This window comes from Hippocampus guttulatus, chromosome 8 (genome assembly GCF_054856545.1).
Source record: "Hippocampus guttulatus isolate MCC_2025c chromosome 8, RoL_Hgut_1.0, whole genome shotgun sequence".
Taxonomy (NCBI): domain Eukaryota; kingdom Metazoa; phylum Chordata; class Actinopteri; order Syngnathiformes; family Syngnathidae; genus Hippocampus; species Hippocampus guttulatus.
Window position 1 is genome coordinate 10031030 of NC_141268.1, and position 27955 is coordinate 10058984.

At 41.6% G+C, this 27955-nt stretch overlaps 1 protein-coding gene across 3 annotated transcripts in view; it reads right to left on the reverse strand.

Annotated features, from left to right (window-relative positions):
• ppp1r16b (protein phosphatase 1, regulatory subunit 16B) overlaps positions 1–27518 on the reverse strand; it is a 64676-nt gene extending 37158 nt beyond the window's left edge. For 2 of the 3 annotated variants that reach the window (XM_086117036.1, XM_086117033.1), the window contains exons 1-2: positions 27385–27518; positions 5306–5733 (exon numbers count right to left, since the gene is read on the reverse strand). In XM_086117036.1, the coding sequence (XP_085973162.1) occupies positions 5306–5573 (268 nt within the window). In that variant the 5' untranslated portion in view covers positions 5574–5733; positions 27385–27518. Of the gene's footprint in view, positions 1–5305; positions 5734–7383; positions 7461–27384 lie in introns of those variants that run through there. The other variant, XM_086117035.1, reaches the window with a different exon arrangement.
• Between the last annotated feature and the right edge of the window lie 437 nt (positions 27519–27955).

Genomic DNA, 27955 nt, shown 5'->3' on the forward strand with positions numbered 1-27955 from the left:
AAACTGCGACACGCTATGCTGCTCTTCATAACATGACAGTCAAAACAATCCTTTTTTTTTTTTTAAGTTATGTGCTGCCATCACCACCAGACACCTAAATGTAATGGAGCAAGTTACCTGGCCTTGTAACCTTTTGAAGCTCAAAGTTGGAAACTGACTAATGTCAAAAATGTAATCAAAGGGGGGGGAGAAACGGAGTGTGCCTTTCGCTGCCAAGTGATGACTTCTTATGCCACTGTGCTCAATGTTTGGCATTTGATAGCTTCAAACAATGTATATGTCGCTGCTTTGGTAAACCGAGGACCCTCTGTTGTAATAAGTACAGTGAAACTCCTCTACAACGAAATCATGTTTGCAGCAATAGATTTTTCACAACAGGGGGTTTTTCACTATAGCAAATTTGTTCTCAGGTGTAAACACACACACACACACGCACAAACGTATGTGTACTCTTTATTTTTATTCCAATAGTGCATAGGTATGAGCATACACTTATTTGACACTTCATATAGTCAGTGTAGAAAGAAAAAAGGGAAAGAAATTGCGAAATTTACAATCAGCATTCACTTTCACTTACATCAATTTCTTGGATAATCAGAATCAGAATCATCTTTATTGGCCAAGTATGTAGAGCACACAAGGAATTTGTCTCCGGTATAACACGCTGCATTAGTATCATCATAAACAAGGACATGACAAATTTATTTTACTTCCTCCGTCTTTCATTTTGATCACTTTTACCCTCTCTTCCAGCGTCAGAGCTCTTCTTGTTTTAGCTGCTTGACATCCAAAAGTCCGTTTTGTAGCCATTTTAGCAATGCAACGTTCTTGCTGCGTCTGAAACTAAAAATAACAAATAACTAATAACTAAAAATAACAAATAACAAACTTTCTGGACTACTGCGCATGTGTAAACCAGTGTGGTGGTTACTGTTGCCGTTTCCAAACGAAGCAGTAGAGGTCGCTCTTGGATTAGACTTCGTTGTAGTGAATCTCGTCGCGAGGCAAGAGCAGAGAAAAAGATTTCGTATAACACAACAGGGTTTTTTTTTGTTGTATGGAGGGCAGGAGAGTGGGAGTGGTGTAAATGCATGAAGATTTTTTCACACTCGGGGGGGGGGGGGTATTTTCGCCCATGTAGGTTTCGTTGTAGAGGAGTTTCACTGTAAAACAATTCTCATTATGCTACGCCATCATTGGGAACAAACAGAGACTTTGTGGAGATGCAACAGGTGACGAGACAAGAAGGCGAAAGCGAGTCATGTCACTGTATTTTCCACTACAAAACTGACTGTCCTGGCAGCAAGCGACTCCCTTTCAACCCTTTCATGTCTATCATTCCTTAGAATCCAGAAACAGGTCATACTCCCAAGTGTCCCTTAAAGGTACAGGTCTCTGGTAGTGAATGTCTCCCTTGGGGCTCAGCGGAACCTTTCTGTTTTCTCATGTTATATTTCTCTTGGAAAGACAACCCTTGACTTGTTGGTATCGTTTTATCAGATAAAACTTTGAGAGGAAGTGGAGGATGCGTGTCAAGTCAGGATATATCCTCCCTACTCGCTCCGTGTCTCCAGTCGTACCCCCTTTATAAAACAGCCTCTTGAGTGTGATTTTTGTGTAGCCAGCAGGCTCATACATAATGTAGACAATATTATGGAAGCCTCTTGGGGCTGGAATTACATTGCAGGGCTTAATACTCAATTTCAATATAGTGGATACTGCATATCCAATTTTCTTAACTGTCTCTTTACTGTATATCACTGTTTACATTTATTACCCAATACCCATTGGTTGAAATGTAGGCAACCTTGGCATTACTCCACAGGCCACCTTTGCCTTTTCCTTATTGAATGTGCACCTCTTAATGTATCATATTTACACCCCATTTGTCTGTTCTTTGAATACTTTTGATGTCAGGGTCAGTCTGTATTTTGAAGACATCAACCTCGCATCGAATTGGTACCTCCCGTCTGGTCGTTTAAGCTGCCATGAAGGCATTTCCACGACATGCGAGGAATTGCATTCAGTCTGGGCTTGCGCGACAACCGAGGGGTGATAGTCGAGGGTGTCGACCTCCCGAAAAACTCCAGAAGAGCCACCCAGGCCGCATCCTGCATCTTTCTTTCATCTCAATCATCCTCACATGTTCGCCTTAATTACGCAGCGGCTGATGGCAAACAGATCAATGGAGCCGCCCCAAGTACACAAGTGCAAAGCAGACGCCAAAGCCGAGAAACCTTCTGTCAGGTGTCTGATTTTGAACATGCATGTTCAGTGTATCTACGCCAGATTATTATTAACACCACGTTCTATAAGACGTAGTGCGTAACAAATGTATCCTAGCAAAGAAAATGCTGCATCATGAAGTCATGCAGACTCTTTTAATTTCAGCGAGCTGCGGAAGTTACGCTGTTTTGTACAGAAATTAAGAATTTCAAAGTTGAGGTTGACCGATATGGTTTGTTTGTTTGTTTGTTTGTTTTTTTCAGACCAATACTGATTATTAGTAATCCTACAAAACTGTAATTGTAGGATACATTTCTCCACCCCCCACCCTCCTCCCCAAAAAATCATAGTTGTCAGGGTGACAAATTCAATGCTCGCCAGGACCGAGACAAGAAATAGGATGTGTAATAATTGAGTATTTTGAGGCATGTTATTAAGACACCTGGGAAATGTTTGAAACTGTGAAGAAAATGAATCACATGTCTCCTTTTTAAAGAAAACAGTGGAGGAAACAAGAGAGTTCCCGTTGTTTGGCTGTTAATATCACTTTGAAATATATTAAAGGGTGGTTTCACATTTCAACAAGTTTACTCATGACCCTTATTCACCTGAGAAAAATGTGACACCCTTAGCATAACTGATCATTCCTGTGCACTTTTTCCACGAGATTGCACTTCTACGAGCATATTTCCTCCCCAGACAAGCAAAGGATGTGCAGCGGCTCCATTTGTCACACTTCAATCTCATGTAAATTCAAGTGAGAAATCGCTTCTACCCGCTATATGTGATGCTAAATGTTTTTTTGTTTGCATTCAAACGCCAAACTCTTACTTTACTATCTGCACAAGATGAGAGGGCGGGTCAGGCGTGCCAATCCGTAAAGAAATTTTAATTAAAAGACTGGCAGAGTTTGTGCTTGGTGTGACAACTCCATTATTCCCGCGGTGATAAAACACTGGCCGAGCTGATCAAATTCAGCTCATTAACTGGCGGCTCAAGTAGACGCGATCAGCTAAGTGTTATTTTTGGGGCAGTGACACCGAATGTGGAGGCACTGTTTCAGAGTGTCTTTTCTGAGCTTTGACCTTTGACTAGCTGTCTAATTTCTATCGTCTCGGTTTTTGAAAAACAAATTTTCCCCAACCACGAAAAAAATCGAAATTTTTTTGACTGGTCTGACTTTGGAGGAAGAAAAATAGCAGGAAAAGATGCCAAAATAGCATGGTAAAACCGCAATGTATGAAGTTGTGGTCACAAATAAAAATCCGCGATAGGGTGAATCCGTAATAACTGAACTGCAAGTTTGCAAGGGAACACTGTAGACTGTATTGTGATTTACGGCAGTGGTCCCCAACCGGCTGATAGGCAACCTTTTTTTTTTTATTGCTTTTAAATTGTCCGTTTTCAAGCACCGCTACTATCAACAAAGATAATTCTAGAGCAGTGGTTCTTAACCTTGTTAGCGGCACCGAACCCAACCAGTTCATATTCACATTCACCGAACCCTTCATTCGTGAAAAACAAAAATGTCTTTTTACAAATTCAAGACAAAAAAAACACATTTATTTAAAACAGAAAAAAGTAAATAAAATTTCAAGACATTAATATAAGTTTTTTTTTTTTTTTTTTTTACGCCATACGATCACGACAGTCACACGTTGACGACTGAGCGAACTAAATTTCCCACAGCACTGATTGGACAAGCAATGTCATGTGCAGCCAGTGATGTCCAAGCGGGCGTGTCATAACTAATTGACATGTTGAGTCGGGTGTGTCTCAACCTCCATGGCAGAGGCTCCGTCAAACCCCTGAGACCGTTTCACCGAACCCCTGGGTTCAATGGAACCCAGGTTAAGAACCACTGCTCTAAAGTAATTAACATTTTATTAACATTCCTTCATTTCAAATGGCATTATTCTACTGCACAACAAATGTAGAATAAATTAAAATTAACATAATTCATTACTAAGAAATTGACAAATTAGGAATAGTTAATATGCCTTATAATGTAAACATATTAATACAGAAGTTATGATTCTACATACAGCGTTAGCATCATTGCTACTTGCAAATGTGACATGATTGACCTGGTGGCTGCTGGCTGGTTATTAGCGACTAAACTGCTGATGTTTACATGGGCAGGCTGTTCAAACTTCACTCGCATTTTTGCTACTTGTTGAAATGATTCAACAGGTTTCTTGTCTTGTCTTGTTTTTGACGACACAGCACGGACAACAGCTTCCTACTCCACATGGCATTCGAGATGCTGCCAGGGGAGGAACTTCTCTTGTCAAATTAGCTTCATCTTTGGAAGTCATGGCTGCCCATCAGCTGCGCGTTTAGCTGTATATTTGGTCAATTTGTTACAATTACATTTTGTTTACTACTGCTTCTTTCATTTATTGTCGGATTCTGTTTATTTCAACATGCAAACAAATTTTAGGACTCTGATTGGCCAGAGTTGTACCCATATTTGCCGTGTCAGATGATGTAAATTTGCTCCCATAATAACTTGGAGATCTGTCTCTGTGCGGACCGGTGGTTGGGGACTGCTGATTTACGGAAGCGTGGTCTTGCCAAACAGTTTTGACTGGCATATACACACGAACATATTTGCATGTATGATCGAAACTTAGTTGTAGGCTGAATGCTAAAAACAGTCAAATGGCCACTTTTTTCTTGAACCTTTCTCATGCCTTTAAAATTCCAACTGTTTTCTTGTAATATTTTTCGACTTTATTCTTGTGAAATGACACTTCTTTATGTGGTTAATTCTTGTAAAAACAAACATCTTGCTTCTAATATTGCAACTTCATTTTTATAAAATTACAAGTTTTCTTTGTAATATTCCATCTTTCCTCCTTATCATTTTTTTAAACTCTTTTTTAAAATTAGGCACACACTTCTTTTTTGTAATGTTTTTGTTTTAACGGTAATTCCCTTACTTGAAAACACTTTAAGATCACTTAAAGTGAGGTTTATAACTTGAACAGATCCAATCGTGCTCAAAATTTGACCTTAGCTATCGTGCCGCTGATATGACTGCAAAAAATTGAAAATACAGCACGAGTGCGTCTACCTTCATCCGGGTCGTTCCTGGCCGACGCTTCCAAGAGCGCCACGCTGGCTGCGAACGACACTCGCCTGTTGGCCTCGGCGTGCTGATAGCCGTTGGCATTGCGTCCCTTCCTGTCCGCCTTGCGCTTTTTGTTCTGCATCTCCTTCTCGTACACGGCCCACCGCTTGAGCTGCTGCGTGCGCCGCTTCTGGGCCGCCCGCAGCCTCTCCAGACTGGGGACTTTGTCCAGCTGCTGCAGCTCCTGGATCAACTCCAGGTGGCTGGCCATGATGGCGAAGCGTCGGAGTGGGGTGGGGACGGTGGTGGTGGTGGGCAGAGCAGAGCAGATGGCGGAAGTCTAGCGAGGGCTGCACCTTCGGCGGTGGCCTCCTCCTGTCAGTCTTTTCGTCAGCATCATTGTCGTCGCTGTGATGGTTTCCGATGCAATTCTGACAAGAAAGCGACGGAAAGAGAAGCATCATTATTATCAAGATCATATTGCAAATGATGCCATCTCCCCCCATTGAAATGAATGAAAATGCCCCTCATTTGTTCAAGCCCACCCCCGAAAAAACACCAACACAATTTTAGCATTTTAGATCGGACGCGACAGTATCGCACAATATAAAAACAGACAGTAAAAACGTGATTCAACAGAATGTAAATAACGAAACAGTATTTGCGTCGTGATTATATGTTTTAATTCAATGAACATTGTGCTGCTGCTTCTGGTGTGTGCGTCTTCGCACAGTATAAAATTCTACAATATACCGTATATGATATGGTAAACAATTTTATATTTAGTTTGAGTGGAAACTTCAATGGCAATTAGGGGTGAACGATTTTGAAAAATGATCTAATTGCAATTGTGTTTTTCCTTCAATATAATGATTGCGCTTTAAAATTTATTCATTATTTATTCATAATTCATATCTTTTTCAATTCAAATCGTGTTCGTTACACCTTGAATAAGGATGTCAGAAATTGCAATATGAATAAATCTTTGACTTCATCATTTCACCTTTTCATTATTCATGAAACGATGTTAGGTAATCATATCTAATCACGACATAAATTAATTCATATTTCACTCGAATCTCAAGGCACCAAGGCATTATCAAACATTTATTGAGCGTAACAGTCAACACGTGTGCCCTCCCCCACAACCCACCCTGCCTCCTTTCCTCTGGAAGACCTGAGCTGAGATTCAAACCAATAATATCCTCGACCACAGGTTTCAAAGTCAAGGCCCGGGGGCCAGATCTGGCCCGCCACATCATTTTATGTGGCCCGCGAAAACAAATCATGCATGTTAAGTTCCATGATGCTTGCTAAAGTCTGAAACAAAATTTCAAATTGTCACATATAACAATAACAGTCGTGATTCTTGATTTCTGATTTTAAAACTAGTTATTCATGAATTTGTTGTGCGCTGTGTATGTAATATGTGGAGGGGATTAAATATTTATGTGGTTTCCCAAAATTCATAACGGCCCTCCAAGGCCAACCTTAATTACAATGTGGCCCGCGACAAAAATATGTTTGACACCCCTGTTCTAGACTAACCAATAATCTCTGTCCATCAATGATCTTCAGCGAGACTTCTATAATTAATTAGTTACCAAATAAAATAGGCCTACATCTGCATTTCCAGCCAAACAACTGCAAAAATAAAAAAATAAATCAATAAAAAGGCTTGTTTTCTTAATTTTCCGTTAGCCTCATACGTCCGTCTCCTGCCACTCTACCAAGGTTAACCACTTCCTGGATGCTGCAAATGAAAGATAAGCCCTCAAACTAGGGCAGAGCAGTCATTTTTCCAACAACTACCGAAACAGAAATTTCCACCCGAAGAAAGAGCAAAAAGCAAAAGCCTTTGAAACGTCGAACAAGAACGTGTGCTGTTTTGAGAAGTTAAAAACAACTTCTCAAAAGGGTTTCAATGAAAACCTGACATTCCCTTACCATCATGAACATTTGTGACAATGACAGTCAAGATATAACACACAGTAAGTCTTCCGATAGACCCCCTACCCACCCACCCTTTGCTTATTTACACTAAAGTGTGTATTTATATGCTTGAATAATCAATCACTTACTTGGCTCGCTGCCTTCCGTGCCGCCTAATCCAACAACCAATAGTGCAATGTGATGTTAAGTATCGTTTCCTTTGCAGCCGCCAAACAGCCGCACGCATGCGAGGTCAGGAAACCAATCGTCATAAATCACACCATCACTTCGGGTATGTGTGACGATTGTGAAGAAGTGAGTGACACAGAAAAAAAAGAAAAAAGCGCGAGAAGTTTAAACCAAATTGGAAATGATTTCCGAGGCTGATCGTTAAAGTAGCAGGCTCGCAATTTGTTCTGGTAGGATTTCAAACTAAAGCTGACAGCTATTTTCTTTTTTTCCCTTGTGTCAAGACGGCAAGGTTGAATGCATCTTTTCACAAAAGACTAAAAGAGCCAAGAAAGCAGGGATGGGAATGCTAATCGCTTAATGATTAAAGAAGTCAGTCCACCGTGTGGAATTGATTGTTGAGGATTGTCTTGTCTTGAGGCACGTGAGGTGAGGTAATTGCATTCATATATATATCTATATATAGATGTATATATAGATAGATAGATATATACTGTATATATCTATTTTTTTTTCGATATATAGATAGATATAGATATACATATAGATAGATGGATATATACGTTAGTTGTAGTAATTCAGTTGTAGTATTACAACTGATTTCTCATATTACTACTTTTTTAATGGTATTTAATGTGATGTTTTGATTTATTAGACGTCCTATAAATACAGTTGAGTCCTATGAAAGACATTTTTTTTCTTTTAATATTTGGTGGGGGGGGGGGGGGGGGGTTCAAATCTTTTTGGGAATTATCTATCTTGTAATATTAGGACGAGCGGCACGGTGGGCGACTGGTTATCACATTGGCCTCACAGTGCCGAGGTGGAGGGTTCGATTCTGGCTCTGGCCTTCCTGTGTGGAATTTTCATGTTCTCCCCGTGACTGCGTGGGTTTTCTCCGGGTACTCCGGTTTCCTCCCACATTCAAAAAACATGCTTGGCTAAACAGTAGACAACCGCCCGTCTTACACTCACAATCACACCGAAGGACCATCTGGAGCGTTTAGTCAATCTGCTCTGCATATTTTTGAAATTTGGGAGGAAACACAGAGAGAACCCACGCAGGGGAACACATGTAAACTCCACACAGGAAGGCCGGAGCCAGAATCGAACCCTGCACCTCTGCACTATGAGGCGAAACAGCTTAACCTGCCGATCACTGTGCCACACATGTTTTGTAATCTTATTATCATCTTTTTCTCTTGACATTACCTTAAAACTTAGTTCTCTGTATAGCCCTCCTGTCGTCAGTTTCTTTCAGTACTTTGTAAAGTTGGAAGAAAATGTTCTTCTTTCCTTGAAATGATTGTGATATAGTGTTATTTTTTCCCCCCAATGTGATTACCGTACTGGCGATTATCTATGCATTTAACCCATGGGGTCAAATTTGGCCCCTATAAATTCTGCTACTTAAATGCTACCCTTCAATCCCAAAGGGTCAAATTTGGCCCGAATCCTAAATTAGGATTAAAGCATTGAATATTTCAAAAAACATATATTTTGGTGTTCAGTGAATATATAGCAGTCATTTGAAGTAAAATTCATAATTTTCCAAAGATGAAAATGGTTCTTGGGTTCTCCAGGGTTAAATAGGAGTAAACAGAGATGATTCCAACTTTACAGGCAACAGTTACAGAATTTGAATGTCCAAATTGTTAAGCAAAGCTGAAGAAGAGAGTGCAGTATTTGTAGACAATTGTGAAGATATAAAGTGAGAACGAAGAGCTGTAAGTCACCACTGTGATATCACAGCCGCTCCCCAGGGTCCAAGGCTTGCAAATCACAGATTGACCTCAATCAGCTCCCTGGCAGCAGATCGGAATGCTACAGTGCACTGCACATTTTTATGGAGAGGAGGGTGAAAAAAGTGGCACGGCCTCAATTCGATGCAGCTCATCTAAGAGAACAGCGGGAACGATGATAAACATTCTTGCCGTCAGTTATACTTGATTTCTTTTGCGGTGAAAAACCGTTAATGTGTATTTTGTTTCGACGGCCGCGTTCACAACATCAAAAGTCTGATTTGTCGACATGACAAGTGGGATGCCGTTCCTCTCTTCAGCTATTTTCACTTCAAAACAAAACAAAATAACAATCATGGCACGACTAGTCAGACTTTTCTATGTACACAAAAGACCAATTCCTCTCAAATATTGAGCATAAATCTGTCTAATTGGGTTCTGTAAGCATTTCTCCTGGCTAACAAACTCCATACATCTCACACGTGCGTAGTGTACCAAGATGGAGATGTGTTGCACTGTGTGAAGCATATGGTGGTAACACCATATAACTGACTGATTTTCTGGTGGACATGTTAACATAGAGCCAGATAGCAACCTCTGTACCAAAAACACAGGAGATGGGTCAGTATTCTTTTTGGAATTGTTTGTTTGTTTGTTTGTTTATTGAACATAAAACATATATACAGTAATAATTTGACAGAAAATAAGGTAGATAAAAAAAGTAAAAAGAAAGAAATCAATCTTCATTCAACACAGTTATTATGTTCAAGGGAGTAGGAAGAAGTAAAAAACTTATCTAGTCCTACCCCGTTATGTGATTGTATCTAATAAATCATTTTTATATCAATCAGAAAAGAAAAAAGTAAGAAGAAAGAAGTCTCCATTAAGGCTCATACTTTACCCTTAACCGTGATTAGGTCCTCTTGCCAAGTAAAAGTTCAAGTAATGCTAACAGCCTAACAGTCAAGTATGCTAACTTACAGCAACATGAGTAGAGAAGAATTGAAAATCTCCTAATTAAGATATCCTTTATCCTTTATGTATGTATATGTATATGAATATAAATTAGAACGACAATGTAAATGTTGCACAATCAGTAATTACTTTTGTATTATTTGTAGTATTATTTTTGTGTGTTAGTTACAGTATAGGATGAACATTATCTATATTATATCTATAATCACCTCGATAAAGATGATTACAGTTCCCCAGTGACCTCAATCCAGCGCGCTGAGTGAGATTTTATTGTGATTTGAAAATGGTGATTATCCTCACTCAGTCAAAAAAATATATAAGTAAGCAAGAGCATTTGAACTCCATTGAAGACAATGTCAAATTTTGACAAAATGTTCTTCACCTTTAGAGTTCTACACATCTACGGTGGCTAATAACAGTTTAAGGCCACACAGCGGCACGCCTGTGCCAAGAATACTTCAGATTAAAAAAAACTGTTCATCACACTTTATAGTAAGGGTTATTACATGACCTAAACATTATCATTTTCTTGAACTTTTGTTTGTGATGTTAGAAATGTAAAATAAGAAGAAGAAAAAAAGCTATGTAAAATGAGAAATTCCCAACTTTGTATGTTAGCATTTTATCAAGTCTTCTTTGAAATAGACTATTATCGATTTAACATAGTACTCAAATTGATATCTTGCTATGTGTTAGCATGCCAAACTATTAGCATTTTTGCTTTTTGTCAGTGCTGCTTTTAAATTGTACTCAATTCAATTTCTTATGTTAAACAGTCCTCAACTACAGGTCCATCTATCTAGTGTATTTTTAGTTGAGTTACTTTCTTGCGATATGCCAGCATAGGGATTGTTATCATGTTAGCATTGAATTGAACGATAATTTACAAAATAAAAGACAGGAAATATAAAAGACAGCAACATGGTATCGATGGGTGGTCCACAGGACGTCGTTCGGGCCCGCCAGCATAACTAACGTTGGGCAGCATACTGCACGCAGGCAGCCCAGCCCCTTTGCGCTGCCGCTGGCTGATTGTTTAACACTTTTTCCCATTTTTTTTTCATCTTTTCATTTGAGTTCACACAAGGGTTTGCTTTTATTATAGTTATCTTTATGATAGTAAAAGTGTCTCCAGACAGGCTTTGTTGCAGCACTCTACAGTAAATGCATGTAAGACAGGATGCTCATGTTCAGCCTAGTTCAGTCTATTCACACAATGTTTCATTTTTTTCTTCCTCTTAAAGGTGTCCCCCAGTTTTTACATTTACAGCTCTTTATAGGCTATTTAAGTATTGTCCACTTTCAATAAATGTGTCGGCAGACAGGTTTTGTTTCATTTACAGCATTTTATACGTATGCAATACGATAGGCCAGGTCTATATGCTCACGTTCAGGCTATTAAGTGTTTCATAAGTGGTAAAAGTGTTAAAGTACAAATCCTTGTTTAATTTACAGCACTTTTTAATAGCCTATAGGCTATGCTCAGGTCGGCTAATTGAGTCTCTAAAAAAATAACAATGTTCATTGCTCATAAAGCACTTTAAACTTTCAGTACATCTCAATGCTTTCTTGACTTCTCCTTACTTACTGACCACCAAGTGACCCCACGGCCCAGGGACTAATATAATATGTTAAATAATATCAATTAAATCAAAGCATGTTGTTTTTTCATATGTAAAAAAAAAATTTACATCCATTTCGGGGTTTTGGGGGGCCAAACCCTCAAATTTACAGGAGGTCTAAGCTTTTATGACGGAATTCTAATCATACGGCCACGGTATAACCCAAATTTGTACTTACAGTAAGTCAGAGTTGTACGTTGTTAGACTGTATTTAACTGTCTTAACTGTATGAGCTGTATAAATTGTACTAACATGCCAAGTATGAACCCTGTGATCGACTGGTGACCAGTCTAGGGCCTACCCTGCTTCTTTCGCCAAAAGTCCACTGTGATTCACTCCAGCCTAGAAAATGGATGCATGACTACCTTCTTTATTTACACTTGTGCAGCAGTGAAAATTGGCTGTACCGAGAGTAAAGACTTTATGATGGCAACTACAATACTCCCCATCCTGTCTTTTAGACACACTTCTGCAATGATGAAGAGACTTAGATGCGTTTGGAGAGCTGCTGCAGCGATGCGCCACTTGAACAATCTCTTCTCTTGCACTCCCTCCTCTCGTTCCCCGGGGGCGTCCTCTTGGAGGACATTTTTATTCTGTCTGGGTGACTTGTCCTCGTTGGCACTGGGCTCGCTGGCAGCATGGAAGGCGAACGTATCACCTCGAGTGGAACCTTGATTTAAAGAGCTCGGGTCGTCTCCATTCTGGGACGTCATCGCCCTTGTTGCAACGATCCACTCGGGTATACCGTCAGACAGCAGACTGGAGAAAAAGCTACAGGGGGTGTCACTGAGTGATGGGATCCATCAGCCAATTTGACATGATTCTTTTTCCATTTTGAAGCTTTTCTCATACTGTAAATACCACCAAATTGAAAAATTATATAATTCAACAAATAAATAATGCCCCAATATCCAATCCATAAGAAATGTTTATCTTGTGTAAGCCGAGAAAAAAATGTTCGCTCTGTAATCCTGTTTCACTGAGCACCATGAAATTTGGCAGGCATGTCTGTCATGAGTAAATCCACAAAAAAAAAATTCAAGAGCGCATGCCGAGAAAGTTACTGTCTCAAATTGTTACCAAATTTGAATGGCACACAACAGCCTCCACATTTTTGGGCTCGCCTGGTGAAGATGTTTCCTTTAGCTTCTAATACATTCAGTTTTTTTTATAAATAATATAAGACCAAATTTTTTTTTAAAAAGATGAAAATCCAACCTTAATTCAAGTGCATTTATTCAGTAGGGGGGAAAAAAATCCTTTGTGAAGAAAAAAATATTTTACATCAAATCTTGTGTGCCAAAACTCTCTTTTGCCGATAAAGCAGCCCCTCATCTTCTCCTATGAGGTCTGGGGACTGAGATGGCCATGGGAGGAGTTTGATTCCAAAAGGTCTCAAGCCCCTATGCCCGAAAAGACATGGCAAGTTTTCCATTTTGGTTTGAATCCACCATTTTTGTGTCATTTGTAGAGGTTATGTCCAGTTCCTAGCATGTTCTAACCACCGATATTAGATGTAATAACTTTGCTCCCGGTGCTGTGAATTCCTCCAGACTCTATATACTCTCATTGATTTTCCATCTGACACGTCTCACAAATTTCTCTTTCCCCACGGCCACGGGGCTAATTCACTACACTCGATGCTGCCTGACTCGGTCTCACCAGTGTGTTGTCGTCAATCGGCCATTGTAGTCTCAAACCGATCCAGCTGCATACCAGACCCACTACTGCAGACCAGCTGTACTACAACACCACGAGATGATCACAATTCAACTCAAATATGGCGGGCACCTCCGGGATTTGCAGAAAACTGGAGCTTCCGCTGCATGCTAAGAAGGATGCTCACAGCCTCTGAATGATCTGAACTCCTGTTTCCAATATTTCCCTGCTGACTTTGAGTGCGAGGCGGGCTGCATCCTGGACTGGTCACCAGCCAATTGCAAACAATTCACAGTACTGGAGACCAAACAACCATTCTCACACTTACATTCACTCCTAAGGACAATTTAAAGCCTTCGATATATGGTTTTGGACTGTGGGAATAAAAAGAAAATCCATGCAAACACAGGGAGAACAAATGGCAAAGTCCGCACAGGAAATGAGGAGCTGCGATTTAAATCCCGAAGCTTACAACCGTGAAGCAGACACGCTAATCGATCGTCCGCTGTGCTGTGCCACAAGGTGAATATTTAAAATGGGAAAATACATGCGCAATAAAAAATTGCAACACCTTGTCAAGTTTTGACAACAGATTGTGACAAATGCATGGAAATAGTTTCTGCGCATTTGTGAGCCCACCACAGTGTCAACAGCAGGTCCGCATCTCAGACTACCAAACAGTGAGTAAAGTGAAGCATTTAAACATGCTCTCACTGATCACTTTGTAAACTTCTTGCTTGTTTGGGCGGGGGGGGGGGGGGGGGGGGGTTGTGCACATAAACTCTAGAAGAACGCACATACACACCTTTCACCATATGACTCATAGCAGGTCACGTTGACTTGTGTATTGTCGTTGCATCTGTGGACCAAATGATCATTATTCCTTATATTTTCATGATGTGCTGGTCGCACCGCAGCCTGAGTCTTGAATTCTAAATATTTTATTTACACATTAGCTTCTTAGGAAACAGCAATTCTGTCCATTTTTCATAGCTGCTGGAGCAAAGCTAGGAAGCCATATACCTCTGTAACATCTCGGATCATGAGCACATAATTTGACGGCATTTCTTCATGGGGAGAATTAACAATCAATTCCTTATTTTGCAAACATGGGAGAATCTCTTTTTGATTGTTCTGAATTGCTTTTCGATGCCAGGGTTGAGAATGTTAATGCTGCCAGGGGGAGTTGTGCCACAGCACTGATGTAGGGTGTAGATGACATCATGTTAGGCTTCTTTATACCCTTTTTCCCACTGAAACTAGCGGGTAGTACTGATCATGGCGACACGCAACCAATTGGCATATTGTCCCTTTCCCATTGACCAACAGAAGGCGATTCTGCGCCCCCCTTCACCACTTTGCGTCTGGTTACGTCACCATGCTGTGATTGCGTGGATGATAGTGCAACAGATTTCTCGGTGGTAAACAGAGCAACATGGAAGCGAGTGTTCTTTCTTTTATCATGCTTTTTACCGTCCTCAAAATGGTCGAAAAGCAGCAGAGAATCAACTCTTTGCAACTACTGAGACAATGTAGACGACGTGAATTTTTGGCCGAAATTGCGGGGGGCGTGCTATATACGAGGCCGATGGCGCACGATGTTATGACGCATCACGTACCGCCCTATGTCATCACGTAATTACCGGGAAGTCCCGGGTTAGGCTTTCAAACTGCAAGCGGAGGCGATCACAACCCGCCTCCCATGGCGTGCTGGTGGACACGGATCGACACTGGCCACTGAGCCTTTCCCACTACCCAAAAAAGCGTTTTTACCGTGGTTTTGCGGCGGTGGGAAAGGGGTATTAGACAGAAAACACACCAGTCAACAGCATCAAGTAATGCCCTTCATTTCTTCATAATTGCCTCACAACACAACAATTAAACAATTCCACATAATCACAAGCATTATTACCAGTCGCTGTACAAGTACGACATGCACGGGTTCACAAACTGCTTTGTAATAGACGACTGTAATTTGGCAGCTTGGTGATGAAGTGCTGCCTCCATGGATGAAAACACAAACAATACATTATGGGTGCTTCCTTTTTCCTTCATACTCTGGGTTTTCCCTTCCGCAGTTAATCGTCTCTCTCTTTGTCGCAACAGCCGAGCTCAGAACCAAGACCGGGGGCAGAGTGGCTGATTTGCACCCTCTCAGAACAATCATTCAGTGGGACTAGAAAAAGGGGGTGTCAAGTAGGCTGTAGAGGGAAGGTACTTGCATCAGTCGTAGACTGCGGGTTGAACCGTAGTTCACCTTTGAGCTCCCAAACTCGACAAACCCACCCCCGACAGTCCATCACAGTTACGATAGGAGGTTGGAAAACAAAGCTAAAACACCACGGCGCGCTCCGTTTCGGTTGAATGGAGATGCCATGACCGAAAGGTCAGTTTACCATCATATATTCTTCTTTAAAACTTTCAAGGACAGCGGTTACTACAGTGGACAGCTTATCATGTTATCAGGTTACAGGTCGCATGAAAGGGTTTAGTAGTCTTTCATTTCAAAAAGTTTCAGACATACTTATTTAAGGCCATCTACTGTAGTGTACTGTCATCAACTATGATCCATTACCAAAAGGAAGTTTGCTTTTACGGAGTCGACACTAATGAGACACAGAGGACCCAAGCAACTCCGATGCAGCGCTTCACTGGGCTTACAATTAGTTGACTATCAAAACAACAGAGGCTGTCACTGTTGGGTTCTGCACCGTGAATTGGTTTGCCGTCTTCATTTCTGATCATTTCATCAGCTATGTGCAGGTTTGACGTCGCAGAGCAAGTTTAGAGCCAGATCCAGAGGTTTACAGCCTTGCTGGAGAATACCCTTGACTGATCCTCTTTCCCCAAACTCACTCTTCAAAAGGATAAGCATTGCCTGGCTCTTTTTTTTTTTTCTGCAGGACTCAATTTTCCGAGTGAACGAAAAGCTTATGACTGGCCTGCAACTTTTACGTGTTTAATGAGCCCTCTGTCGTGCCCTTGGTAGGGGTTATTTCTCCATCTGCTCCATATAGATGACACAAACTGTCAAAATCTGCATGTGTATTTAAATGTATGGGGGGAGGTGCCCTGATTGAGGAATTAAATGTCATGCTTGTTTCTTCATGGAAATCATTCGGGGTGTTTTTCTTTCACTTTCTCCTCTCTCCCTATTTGGATCTTTTTTTCTCACCGTTGAGTCATTTCGACTCCTAATGATGACCCCGACCAGGGTAAACAAGACTGAGACTCAGCCAGCCTGCAGTCAGTGTCACTTCTAATCTGATGCCCGGGCGAGACAAGCGTGCACTGAGGCTGCCACACTTGGCCCGCTTAACAGTGTGCGAAGGCAGAGGCGGAAAAATAAAATGGGCATGATGTGATTTCTTATCTTACAACGCTATAAAAACGTAAAAGGGACAAGAGGGCATTCAATCAAAATATTTTTTCCACCCATTGCAGGACAGCTTGAGCTGTGCATGGGCGAATTCTGTCTGGAGGTTTTATCTTGGGTAAAATCGTAGCATACTCTGCACAAACAATTGAACATATAAGCCACAAACAACCAGTGTTCTTAGTATAGTGGACCTTTCTTCAATACAAGATGCTTCCATCCGTCATGCTGGCGTCAGTCCATCTAATGCACTGGGGACCATTTATCCTGCAACTTCCAAAATGCCACAGACTTTTATTTGCGTTCAATAGCAGCACTTTAATGAGGACATTGTCCTACTAACAGAAAAACGAGTCAAGAAATGACACACACCACTCTTCGAAGCCTTTTATGTGCGAAAATACGGTACTCATGAATGAACATCCACAGACACGACGATTAACTTATTTTTACACTCGTGTGTGTGATATCCATCCATCCATTTTCCGAACCGCTTGATCCTCACTAGGGTCGCGGGAGGTGCTGGAGCCTATCCCAGCTGTCTTCGGGCGGTAGGCGGGGGACACCCTGAATCGGTTGCCAGCCAATCGCAGGGCACACAGAGACAAACAACCATCCACGCTCAAATTCACATTATGTTTTATCTTTTTTTTTTCCCGTGTAGTTAATAACCTTTGTGGTCTTGTAATGCTTGAAGATATCATCAGATGGCGCCAAAGCCCTGTCACAACAGGAATTGGACTCAAAGAAGTACCTTGAAGTGATATATCTGGATCGAGAGACGTTTTGCATGCTGGGAAGGCCCTGCTTACTTAGCCTGCGCTGTTTGTGGAGGTTAGGAAGAGATGAACATGCGCACTTTGTTTTGTTTTGACAACAAATAATCTGAAAGCTGTTTATTTTTTAGGGTCATGTTGTAAAATGAGTATGACATGGCATTTAAGTGTTTGGGTCTCAAGAATTTGTTTTGTCTTTTGTATTTACAATTGTCACTGTTAACATAACTCGTGATATTTATTTATTTGCTCTTATCCTCCTTTCCGTAATAATTACTGTACTACTCTTACCATGGCTGACTTCTTACACTGTTAAAAAAATTAATGTAACCATTTATTGCTTACTTCGTAAATGTTTTCCAAGAATGACAGTTTGCATTAGTGACTACGACAGAGAATGGATTGTCATTACTGGTGTGCAAAGACAAACAGTGTCTTGACTGTTTTCTATCTTTGGGCGAAGAGTACTCAATAGGGAAAAAAATGACAAGGCAAGTTTTGTTAATGATTCTAAAGCGTTACTGTCTCGCTCGAAGATGAATCAAGCCTGCAATCCGACTGAGCGGATACGAGTTCCTTTCATATACGACAGATCGGTAGACGTCACTTAACTCATTTACACCCTTTGACGTATAAATACGTCAATTTGCGCATAGCCGTTCCCTCCCCATGACGTATTAATACGTCAATCACGTGTTTTCATGGGGGAGGGTGCAAGAGAGTCCGATGCAACTTCTCACCACAGGATTAGGCTTGACGGCAATGTTAAATAGCAAAAAAATGGCCATCGGGTGGCAGTGGTGCAAAAATCAACCAGGATCACGCAGCAGAAGTAGTAGAAAGGGCGTACAGTGAAGGAGGGGCGTATGTGGATAGTGGATTGGAACATTAGCAACTAGCAACGATGGAGAAAAGGAAATAACTAACTAAAAATGATTTATTTTTCGGTATAAAAGCGTCCTCGAAACAAAACAACAAAGGAGATGGTGTTTGTGTGGAAGAGAAAATGACGCTTCGGTCACTAATCGAAAGCGGCACCCGTCAAACGAACGTCGGCCTGCACAAACATGGCGTGCTACACGCAGCCCGCATAGCTCACGCCGAGTTTCGAGTTCATCTGATGAAGATGAACTTGCTCCACATCAGCGATCATCGCTTGGCAGAGCATTTTGTGCCTCCCGATGCCCCACGTCGCCCACAAATCGTCTCCCCGGCGACTTCCAGCGATGACGGCAAAGAGGCTGCATTGCTTCGCATGGCCGACGCCGGGCACACGTCAGCGATTCGTTGGAATCGTCTCGTAAAGACGACGGCGAAAACGATGAATTGGAGAGCGATTTGGATCCCGATGTCGGACGAATATGTGCCTTCGGACATAACGGAAAGCAGCTGAGAGTCCTCGCCAGAGCCGCTGGAACGAGGAGGTAACTGCTGACTAGCTTGCAAGTTCCCATTCAAAACTTCATCACTTCTTATGCCTCAGTCACTTTTATGCACCGCTACATTCCCCGCTATACTATGAAGTTGCCAGTAACACTAATCATTTATGTACGGTAGATGTGGATGAAAATATGCGCCGTAAATGCGCTGACTTGCATGTCGCCATAGGTTTTCAAAAAACAAACAAACAAAAAAAACAGGACACATTTGGTCCGCTCAGCTCTGCTAAAACCACTCGTGTTAAATTCATATTCCATTTCATTTCAAATTGGATGCTGAACAACGTGGAATGAATGGTGTAAGTAGCAGTGTGCGAGCATGTATGTGTGTGTGTGTGTGAGAGATGTTGAAATGTAAGTGGAAAGCAACAATAAAAAAATAGAAAAATAAAAGTGTGGTAATTGTACATACTTCTATAAATTACAGATTGTCCAACCAGAAGCCAAAAGATGACGACCCCTCGCTTTGGTGGTGGAAAGAAAGGTAAATAAAATTATTGTACCTCACTCTGCAGCAAGATATATTTGCAACTTTTTATGTTCCTATAATTTATAGGTCGTGCATCTGGACGTGGTGGGATGAATCGATGTGGTGACAAACTGGATGGAAGCCAAAAACCGTCTTCTCCACAGCTGCACTTTTGTTCATAGTTCAATAGTTTTGTTGTGTACAAATAAATTATTTTGCGACAAAAACATTATTTGTAATGTTCTTTTGTAGGAGGAACACATTATTGAGGTATTTGAGCTGCCACAAAAGCAAAAAATAGTGTAAAACTTGAAATGATGCTTGAAATGCATGCTTTTACAAAAAGCTCATTTTCTCTGGATTTCTGCAGAAAATCTGCATTTTCCATCAAACTTAGCAGTTTTCTAATGCTGATTGCCAACGAACGGAGAAAGCTAGAAACAAACTTTTTTTTCTGCTGAAAGAAGAGAGTCTCACCTTCCTTTTGACAGGTTGCATGTATATATAGCCATAGGACAGAAAATTCTGTGGGCCTTGCAAATCAGTCGAAATTCAGTAAAATGTGAGGGATTGAGGGGGTTGCTCCAGTGAAAAGGGGTGGTATTCAATGAGTTAAATGGTCCGTCGTCCGGCGGTGGTTGAAATGATTGAAACCGCGGCTGCCGTTTGACTTGTCTCGTTAGAATGACAAAGGAAAGAAGCGTCTCTCAGATGTCGGCGTGTGATCAAAGAAGCGCAACACCGTGCTGCTGTGTCGGTGGGGTAGTTCAAACCTTTACTCTCCACCAGTCTGTTCAGTGTTTGTGTTTTTGCCATTAGAATCAAATGTGTTTATAGCTTGTTAATTGATTGCGAAATCACTCACATTTCAATATACTATAATTTGGCGAGCAAAGTTTCTTGTTACTTCATGAGTCAGTTCAAATAGATTGTCCGATCTGTAGTCGTGACCTGGGCGGCCCGGTGGGCCAGTGCTTAGCGCGTCGACCTCACAGTGCAGAGGTCATGGGTTTGATCCCAGCTCCGGCCTTCCTGTGTGGAGTTTGCATGTTCTTCCCGGGCCTGTGTGGGTTTTCTCCGGGTACTCCGGTTTCCTCCCACATTCCAAAAACACTGCATGGCAGGCTTATTGAACACTCTAAATTGGCTGGCAACCGGTTCAGGGTTTCCCCCGCCTACTGCCCGAAGACGGCTGGGATAGGCTCAAGCATCAAATGGATGGATGGATGGATGGATGGATGGATAGTCGTGACCAGTCAACACACCCATTTGGGTGTGAGCCTGTGTCACGTCGAGACTCAATTTTAATTAATAATGCATTTTTTGAGAACTCTTCAAATCAGGCATTCAGATGACCAATATTTGAACAGATATGAGATGAGTTAAAAGACATGCTCTGTCTAATTTTGAACCCCATCCCCAAATGCTGCTTGTTCGAATAAAATGTTTCAAAGAGAGCGTGTGTGTTTTTATGAGGAAAAACACGCAGTAAAATGCTCCAACTTAACAACAGAACAAACCACAAAACACTGAAACGCGCGCACAAACACGCTTTGAGTGCGGACCAGGCACCACCAGGCACACGATCCACGTGATCCCTTTTAGGTCAGTGGTTACTGAGGCCAACCAGACGTTAAAAATGACTCAACACGAGAGAGAAAGTTCATGAAAAATACCTCCAACAAGCTTCTCACAAAGTCTCTCTGCGTTCACTATGCTGCTGACCTAAACTCAAATGTTCTTTTTCCACTTATTGGACATGTACCAATCTGCATTTAGATAACAGCTTCATTTCCTCCTTCCAAACAGCACCATACTTAGAACACAAACACCCATTCACTCGGCATAATCATCAAGGAAAGAGGAAACACAGATAAAAGAAGAAATAGAATAATGTGCCCGCACAAACAAATTACATTGCGCAAACGTGACTAATTGCAGCCATGAGCAAATCATGTGGTTAGCGGAACGGAACTACACCATCATGTAAAACAAGAGGAATCACGGCAACAATTAAAATAGGGACGAGAATAGCCTACCCCTCATTTGAAAGGGAAAAAAAATGAAATAAATAAGACTACAAATTGTCCATCGGCTATGTTCACCCTGCAGGGTGTAATGCCCAATTCGGATTTTTTTTTTGTTGAATCACATCATTTTATGTACTCATTCACATTACAAAAGCAAACGCGGCTTCTGCTGGGAACGCAAAGCGTCTGTGATGTGACACGCATGCACACAAAGCACAACGTCGAGTGACGTGTCCCCCTCCAAAAAAAGACTTTATGGAAGTCAATATGGTCCCGCGTGTACGGGTGTATCTTTTTCTCATTTCATAGTGCCGGAGTAGCGAGACGAGATGAGGTAGAAATATTTAGGGGAAATGAAGCGATCCTTTTCGGTCTCTTCATTTCTTTGAAGAAGTCCACTAAAGATGACATCACGTCATTGTCGCATGTAATAAATGGTCTGTGTGGCTGAATTTCAACTATCACCACAAATGTCGCTTTAATGCTTTTAAGTGGCATGAAAGTGAAATGTAAAGTCAACACTGTCATGCAGATTTGTGTATGCTCATTGTCAGTAATTTCCATCCCAAGCTTTCTCCAACCCCGCCCCGCGGAGCTCATATTGGGCTTTTGATGACTTACAGGTCAGATGTGTGCAGATATGCGTACCTTCATATCTATCCGATTCATATCCACATATGAAAGAGGCACAGGGTGGATTTGAAAAAAAAAACTGGATTGTACTCTTCACACGACATGAAAAAAATAAGATACATGTCAGATATGACCAAAAAAAAAAAAATCTGAATTGAGCTGCAGTGTGAACATGGCCATAGTGCAGGTCTGCAGAGATAGAGCTCAACTTCCCATGAGTGACGCGATGTTGTTCTTCCTTAGACAGCACGTAAGTGAATCGACTTGTTCATCAAGCCATGTGGTGCACACGAGAGCGGTCGAAAAGTAAATATTCCCGTTTTACATTGATGGAAACAAATATGACATGTTCTCGATCACATCAGAAAAAGAAAGTAAATCATATTTCAGTGCAGTGGTGTTGACAACAAAACCAAACCAACCTGTCAAGTGAAAGGCCATCTGGAGAAAATAAGACAGAGTCTAAGACATAAATCTTAAGAAATTTCATTGTATGCTATACAATGACAATAAAGGCGATTCTGATCTGATTCTGATCTGAAATGCCAATTAGTGTTGTCCGTTTAAAAAAAATACTTTCATAATGACTTCAATGATGCTAAAATGACTATTGAGTATTTTCTAATGCTTGGTTTCATTTCACCCACCCTGTATTTTGCCTCTATTGCATTCAAGATTGAATGAATCAACAATCAATTTCACACGATCAATCAATTCTTCTGCCCATCCCGAATGTTGAGTGTGAAACGTAACACTACCAACATTCATTGAACCCGCTCTGTTACTATCCCAAAAGACAGAACAGTAACTTTGAAAAAAAAAAGTAGTCAGGTCCTCCTGACTACCTGGGCAACATTTTGTCTTCAAAGTTCAATGACTGTGTTGCCATGACCATCAGTCGAGAATTCCGTGTGAAGGGAGACGAAAGTCTGCTGAGCTTTCAACAACAATGTAAGGGGGAAAAAAAAACCCTTGACAATGCCCCCCCTCCCCCGGCCCCCTCAGTGAAACACCTTCCTGAACAAACCCTGAGCTCACTTCCTGTTCAGCCGAGCCTCCCAGTCTGTGATTGGCTGAGCTCCTTCCATGCAGTTCATCGGTAATTGAATTGAAAAATACAATAAATGTACTGAAGACTGCCTCGAGTGCACGGATAAAATACAAGGGCTTAACTTTGGGACATTAGCATCCATCTTATCGAACAACAGGGTGTTTAAGCCAATGCCGGTGGTAGTATTCACCCCGCAAGTGGTCACTGCATCCATTGAGAGTAGGGGCGGAGGGGCACCGATCACCATCAGTTCCTATGCAGCCCGATAACCTCAGATTCTAACCCACTCTGTAATTTTAAAGCCAATGTATTAGTTTTACCTTGCCGCAAATCCAAAAGTCTCATCAATTATATTCCTTGATCTCAAAGGAAGGAGTCCGACCTACACACGCTTACATCAACGCGTGCGGAACAAGTGCAGAGCTTTGGGGAATGACGTCCACAAATAGCCAGGAAATAGGGTGGAGGGGGTCAGAGGACCTCCGTGTAGCCTCCATAGCTTGTCTCAAAGATTCACCAGTCGCTCTATCAAGACGGCAGACTAAAAGACCGCCCGGCGATCAGAAGACTGATCTAGTATAATCGCTTTTTCCACCGTAAGCAAGCGAACCAGCTCAGTGAAGACGTCTTAATCGGCAGGAGGTCAAGGAGCAGCTTTGCAAAAGTGAGGATGGGACTTCCCGTGAGGAATGACCACATTTAACACAGGAGGTTAAAGTCCAACCCAATGTTTTGCTTTGATTTTGGGTTGCGTGGCGATCAATATTTAATGGGACACAGTCTGATCAGAGAGCGGCAGAATAATTAAACATGAGTTCGGGTGAAACAGTACTTCTGGAGGCAGCGGAGCGGTGAGGACAGCTCAGAGGAATCTCATTTTGCTGATGCACAGCCACGCGCTTTAACCTTTTCAAACATGAGATGAAATGCTGCCTGTATAAACTCTTTTAAAAAAAACATATTTTCTTGAGCGTTTCGGGGGAAGGAAAGAGAACGCCCTTGCTCAGCATGGACTGATCCTGGACTCAAACCAATACAGTTGAAGCTCAAGACAACGTACCTTGAAGGACATTACGAATCTGTACGTTTTAACGGTAGTTTGTTGAAACCATTTCCAAAAAAATGGCCGCCAACTCCGATGTATAATACAGTATGAACATGAACATTTCATACAGTACAAAGATGTCAATTACAAACTAGTGTACACAATATGAAGAAAACATTCAGTCAGCAAATGAAAAGTGCCTCCTCTAGTTCAGGATGTGCCGCCCCCCCAAAGACATTTACGATCGTCTTTCAATCTGTTGACCTCGAACTCAGCCATGATTTTGTTGCCATTACGCATGATTGTCGAAATCGTTGACTTCGGCAATTCGTGGTCTCGGCTGAGCTTCGTCTGGGAGACTCCCTTACGAAAGCGAGAGACCATTTCAGCCTTCACAGACAGCGAGATTTGCTTCTGTTTAACAGACATGTTTTAAGAAAATGTGCTCAAGACCGCCCAGTGCCTCCGGAAGTACAAACATGTACGAGTTGATCAGTCACGTGGCTAAGCAATGGTGCGGAATCCTGCACTGTACATGTTGTTCGTAAGCAACGTCGCAGCAGCAGTTATCTTCCCACGGTTCATTATTACGACCATAATCTGGTCGTAATAATGTTATTATTTGTTAATATGTTATTATTAATGTTATTCAGCAAAATCGGCAAATGGAAAATAAACAATGTGAAATTGGGACGTTGAAATATGAACGTTATAGGGGTGAAAATGTAAACGCGGTATGTTGAAGAGAGGTTCGACTGTAATATGAGGTTGCCGGTCAGCAAAGTGTTGCTCATGATTACTGATGACAACGATAGCCAGAATTGAGAATTGAACTTCTTTTCTGTCTTTTTGGAAAAAAGGCAAAACTTCGATCCAGCTCGCAGAAAGAAATAGACATCATCTCTGGACACTCATCTCTGAACGGTTGTTCTGTTTCTTCTTCTACTACGACTAGACTTCCTTCTTGTCCTGTGGCACCATGCTGCCTCTCGCAGGTCAGTCTTGGTGCTACAACAGACAACTGGTTTTGGGGGAGGAGACTCTCCATTGTTGGTGGCGATATAGTTATGTGCGCAGTGTGCTCTGTTAGTCACCTCAACACCATTTATTTGTTCACCATGTGCAGGGTCTCTCGCATTTAAAAAATAGTTTGAGATGTAAAAAATGGTTGTGTGTGTGTGTGTGTGTGTGTGTGTGTGTGTGTGTGTGTGTGTGTGTGTGTGTGTGTGTGTGTGTACCTAAATAAGCCACTGTGGAAATTACTTATGGTTAGTTGTCATGTCATGATGATTCAGATCCACCAAGGTAAAACCGGAGTGTTGGAAAGCAGGTCTGTATGCAGCTGATACAGGCACACAAATGCATACATGTTGACAAGAGTGTCTCTGTAACCAGCAGCTGGCAAAGAACAGAGGCGGAAAGAGCTCAGGACCGTTCGGCACATCAAACATTTAAAGACTGCCGTTGCCTCAGCAGCACCCACCATCACAAGTGAGACAAACACAGCCAATGATGTTTCCATTAGCGCGTGTGTGTATTCTGTGCATGTGTTCAACAGTACATGAAGGCGAGACCAACACGGGCGAGCGAGGCCACCTCGAAATGGAAGAGTTGTGATACGGTGGGAGAGAGCTGGTATTTTTTTATTAATATGACCAGCATGTAGTTAATCAATAACCATTCTAATTTTCACAAGTCCATACAGTCACACTGATCAATGAGCCAAGTATGAGCTAATAATTTTGAAAATGGGTGGCTAAACTTTGGTTTGTGGGCCATACAAGACCTTCAAATGCATTTGATCCTGCCCACCATGCCATTCTAAAACAAGTAAAACCTCAGCAGAACCGTTAAAGGAAAACACCTGCTATGATTGAACCCACAAATGCTATAATGTATCACAATGAACATTTGTAGTGTGATGAGTAGACATGACGTGGCATGTAAGTACTGTATAACAACCATGTTACAATTGCAATGCAAAATGAAAAAGTTGAATTATTTCAGTAGTTCATTTCAAAAAGTGAATTGAATTTGTTTTACAGATTAACATGAAAATATTTTTTTCAGAAGACCAAAGCGTTACAAATTTCAGCATTAAAAATATGTTTTGATATTTTTTATGTCATGTTAATTTCTGTAGCTTAAACTTCCAAAGACTGCCAATCAAACGGCCTCAGTGATTATACAGAACCACAAGTCAAAGCACTTTGAGGCATCAGGCAAAAGCCGAAAGGAAACAAATTACCTAAAATTTACATTAAATAAATGAGGATGCACAGATATTCACTTGAAACATTTAAGATGACATGCACCTGCTTTCTATCGCACCTCATTCAAGTCAAAGATGAGCTGGAGCCTATCTCAGTGAAATTTTGGCAAGCAAAGCGGCATACAGCCAAACAACTATTCACACCTATGGATAACTTCAGAGTCCTCAATGCCAGCTGATTTGGCGAGAGAAGCAGGGTGCACCCTGGACTGCCCACCGGTCAGTCGCAGGGCACATACACACAAGCATTCACACTCTCATTCACATCTTACAGTAAGTAAAATGTTGTCTCCAACAACAGTTGACTTCAGAGACTCCATTCACACTCAGTTCCACTTATGGACAATTCAGAGTCTTCACTGAGCCTAACATGCATGTTTGCACAATGTGCATGGCAGGAAGCTAGAGTAAATTATGCAGACTAAAATTTGAGAAATTAACAAGCCCCCCCCCCCCCACCCCCAAAAAAGTAAATAAATTGAGGTACATTTTTAAAAAGTTACAAAGTGCTAAAATGCAGTATTAGTCGTTGGTGTCCCAGGAGCGGCCAAAGTCTGAAGCACCCTGTGTACCGTAACAGCGGTGTAATAGCAACATCTCCACGGGGGAAGGATGTCGAAGCCTTCCCCTAAATCTGCAAACAGACCCCCGATTTATTGCAGCCGAGACGCCGGCCACGTCCATCCAAACGTTCGGTGCCCCGCTGCAAGCCGGTAAAAGTGAGCTAACTAGCTAAAACTACTCCGAAAAGAAGACGAATTGGGAGAAGAAAATAGTCCCGAGTAGTGAGGCATGTCTCTTTTTTCCTCCTCGAAAAGGAAATCCCTTCTCGGCGACTTCGGCACCACGTCCGGCTCGTCGTTACTCACCTCTGACCGGGGACAGGCGCTCCAATACGGAGAGAGCAGCGGCGAGAGCTCGGTGGTTATCCCGGTGGGTTCAAGTAACTTGTCCCGTTACAGCGGAGATTCGCCGAGCTGCTTAGCTATGCGGTGCGTGTGTGTGTGTGTGCGCGTGTGAATTAGAAAAGTCAATGCATGTGTGTGTGTTTCGTTTTCTGGGGGGCGGGGCTAAGAGGAGGAGGATGGAGGCACAGTGTGAGGCAGGGGGTGCATGGAAGAGCCCCCACCCCCAGTTGAAGTTGAGCAGAAAATTTAATAGGGCTATTCGCCGAGGATTCCTTTTTTTTTCTTTTTTATTTGTATTTATTATTTTCATTTTGTATTTTTGGTGGAACCTATACCATTCGCTGAAAAATTCTCACATTTGCATATTTTTGGGTTATGTAACATCCTAACCCTGGCTAAAAGGAAATTAGTACAATGGAACCTCCAGTTATGAATTTATTTCCACAATGAGCCCATTTGTAATCTGAAAGGTTAATGAATCGAGATTATATTTTCCAGTGAAATTAATGGAAATGTAATTAATCCGGTAAAT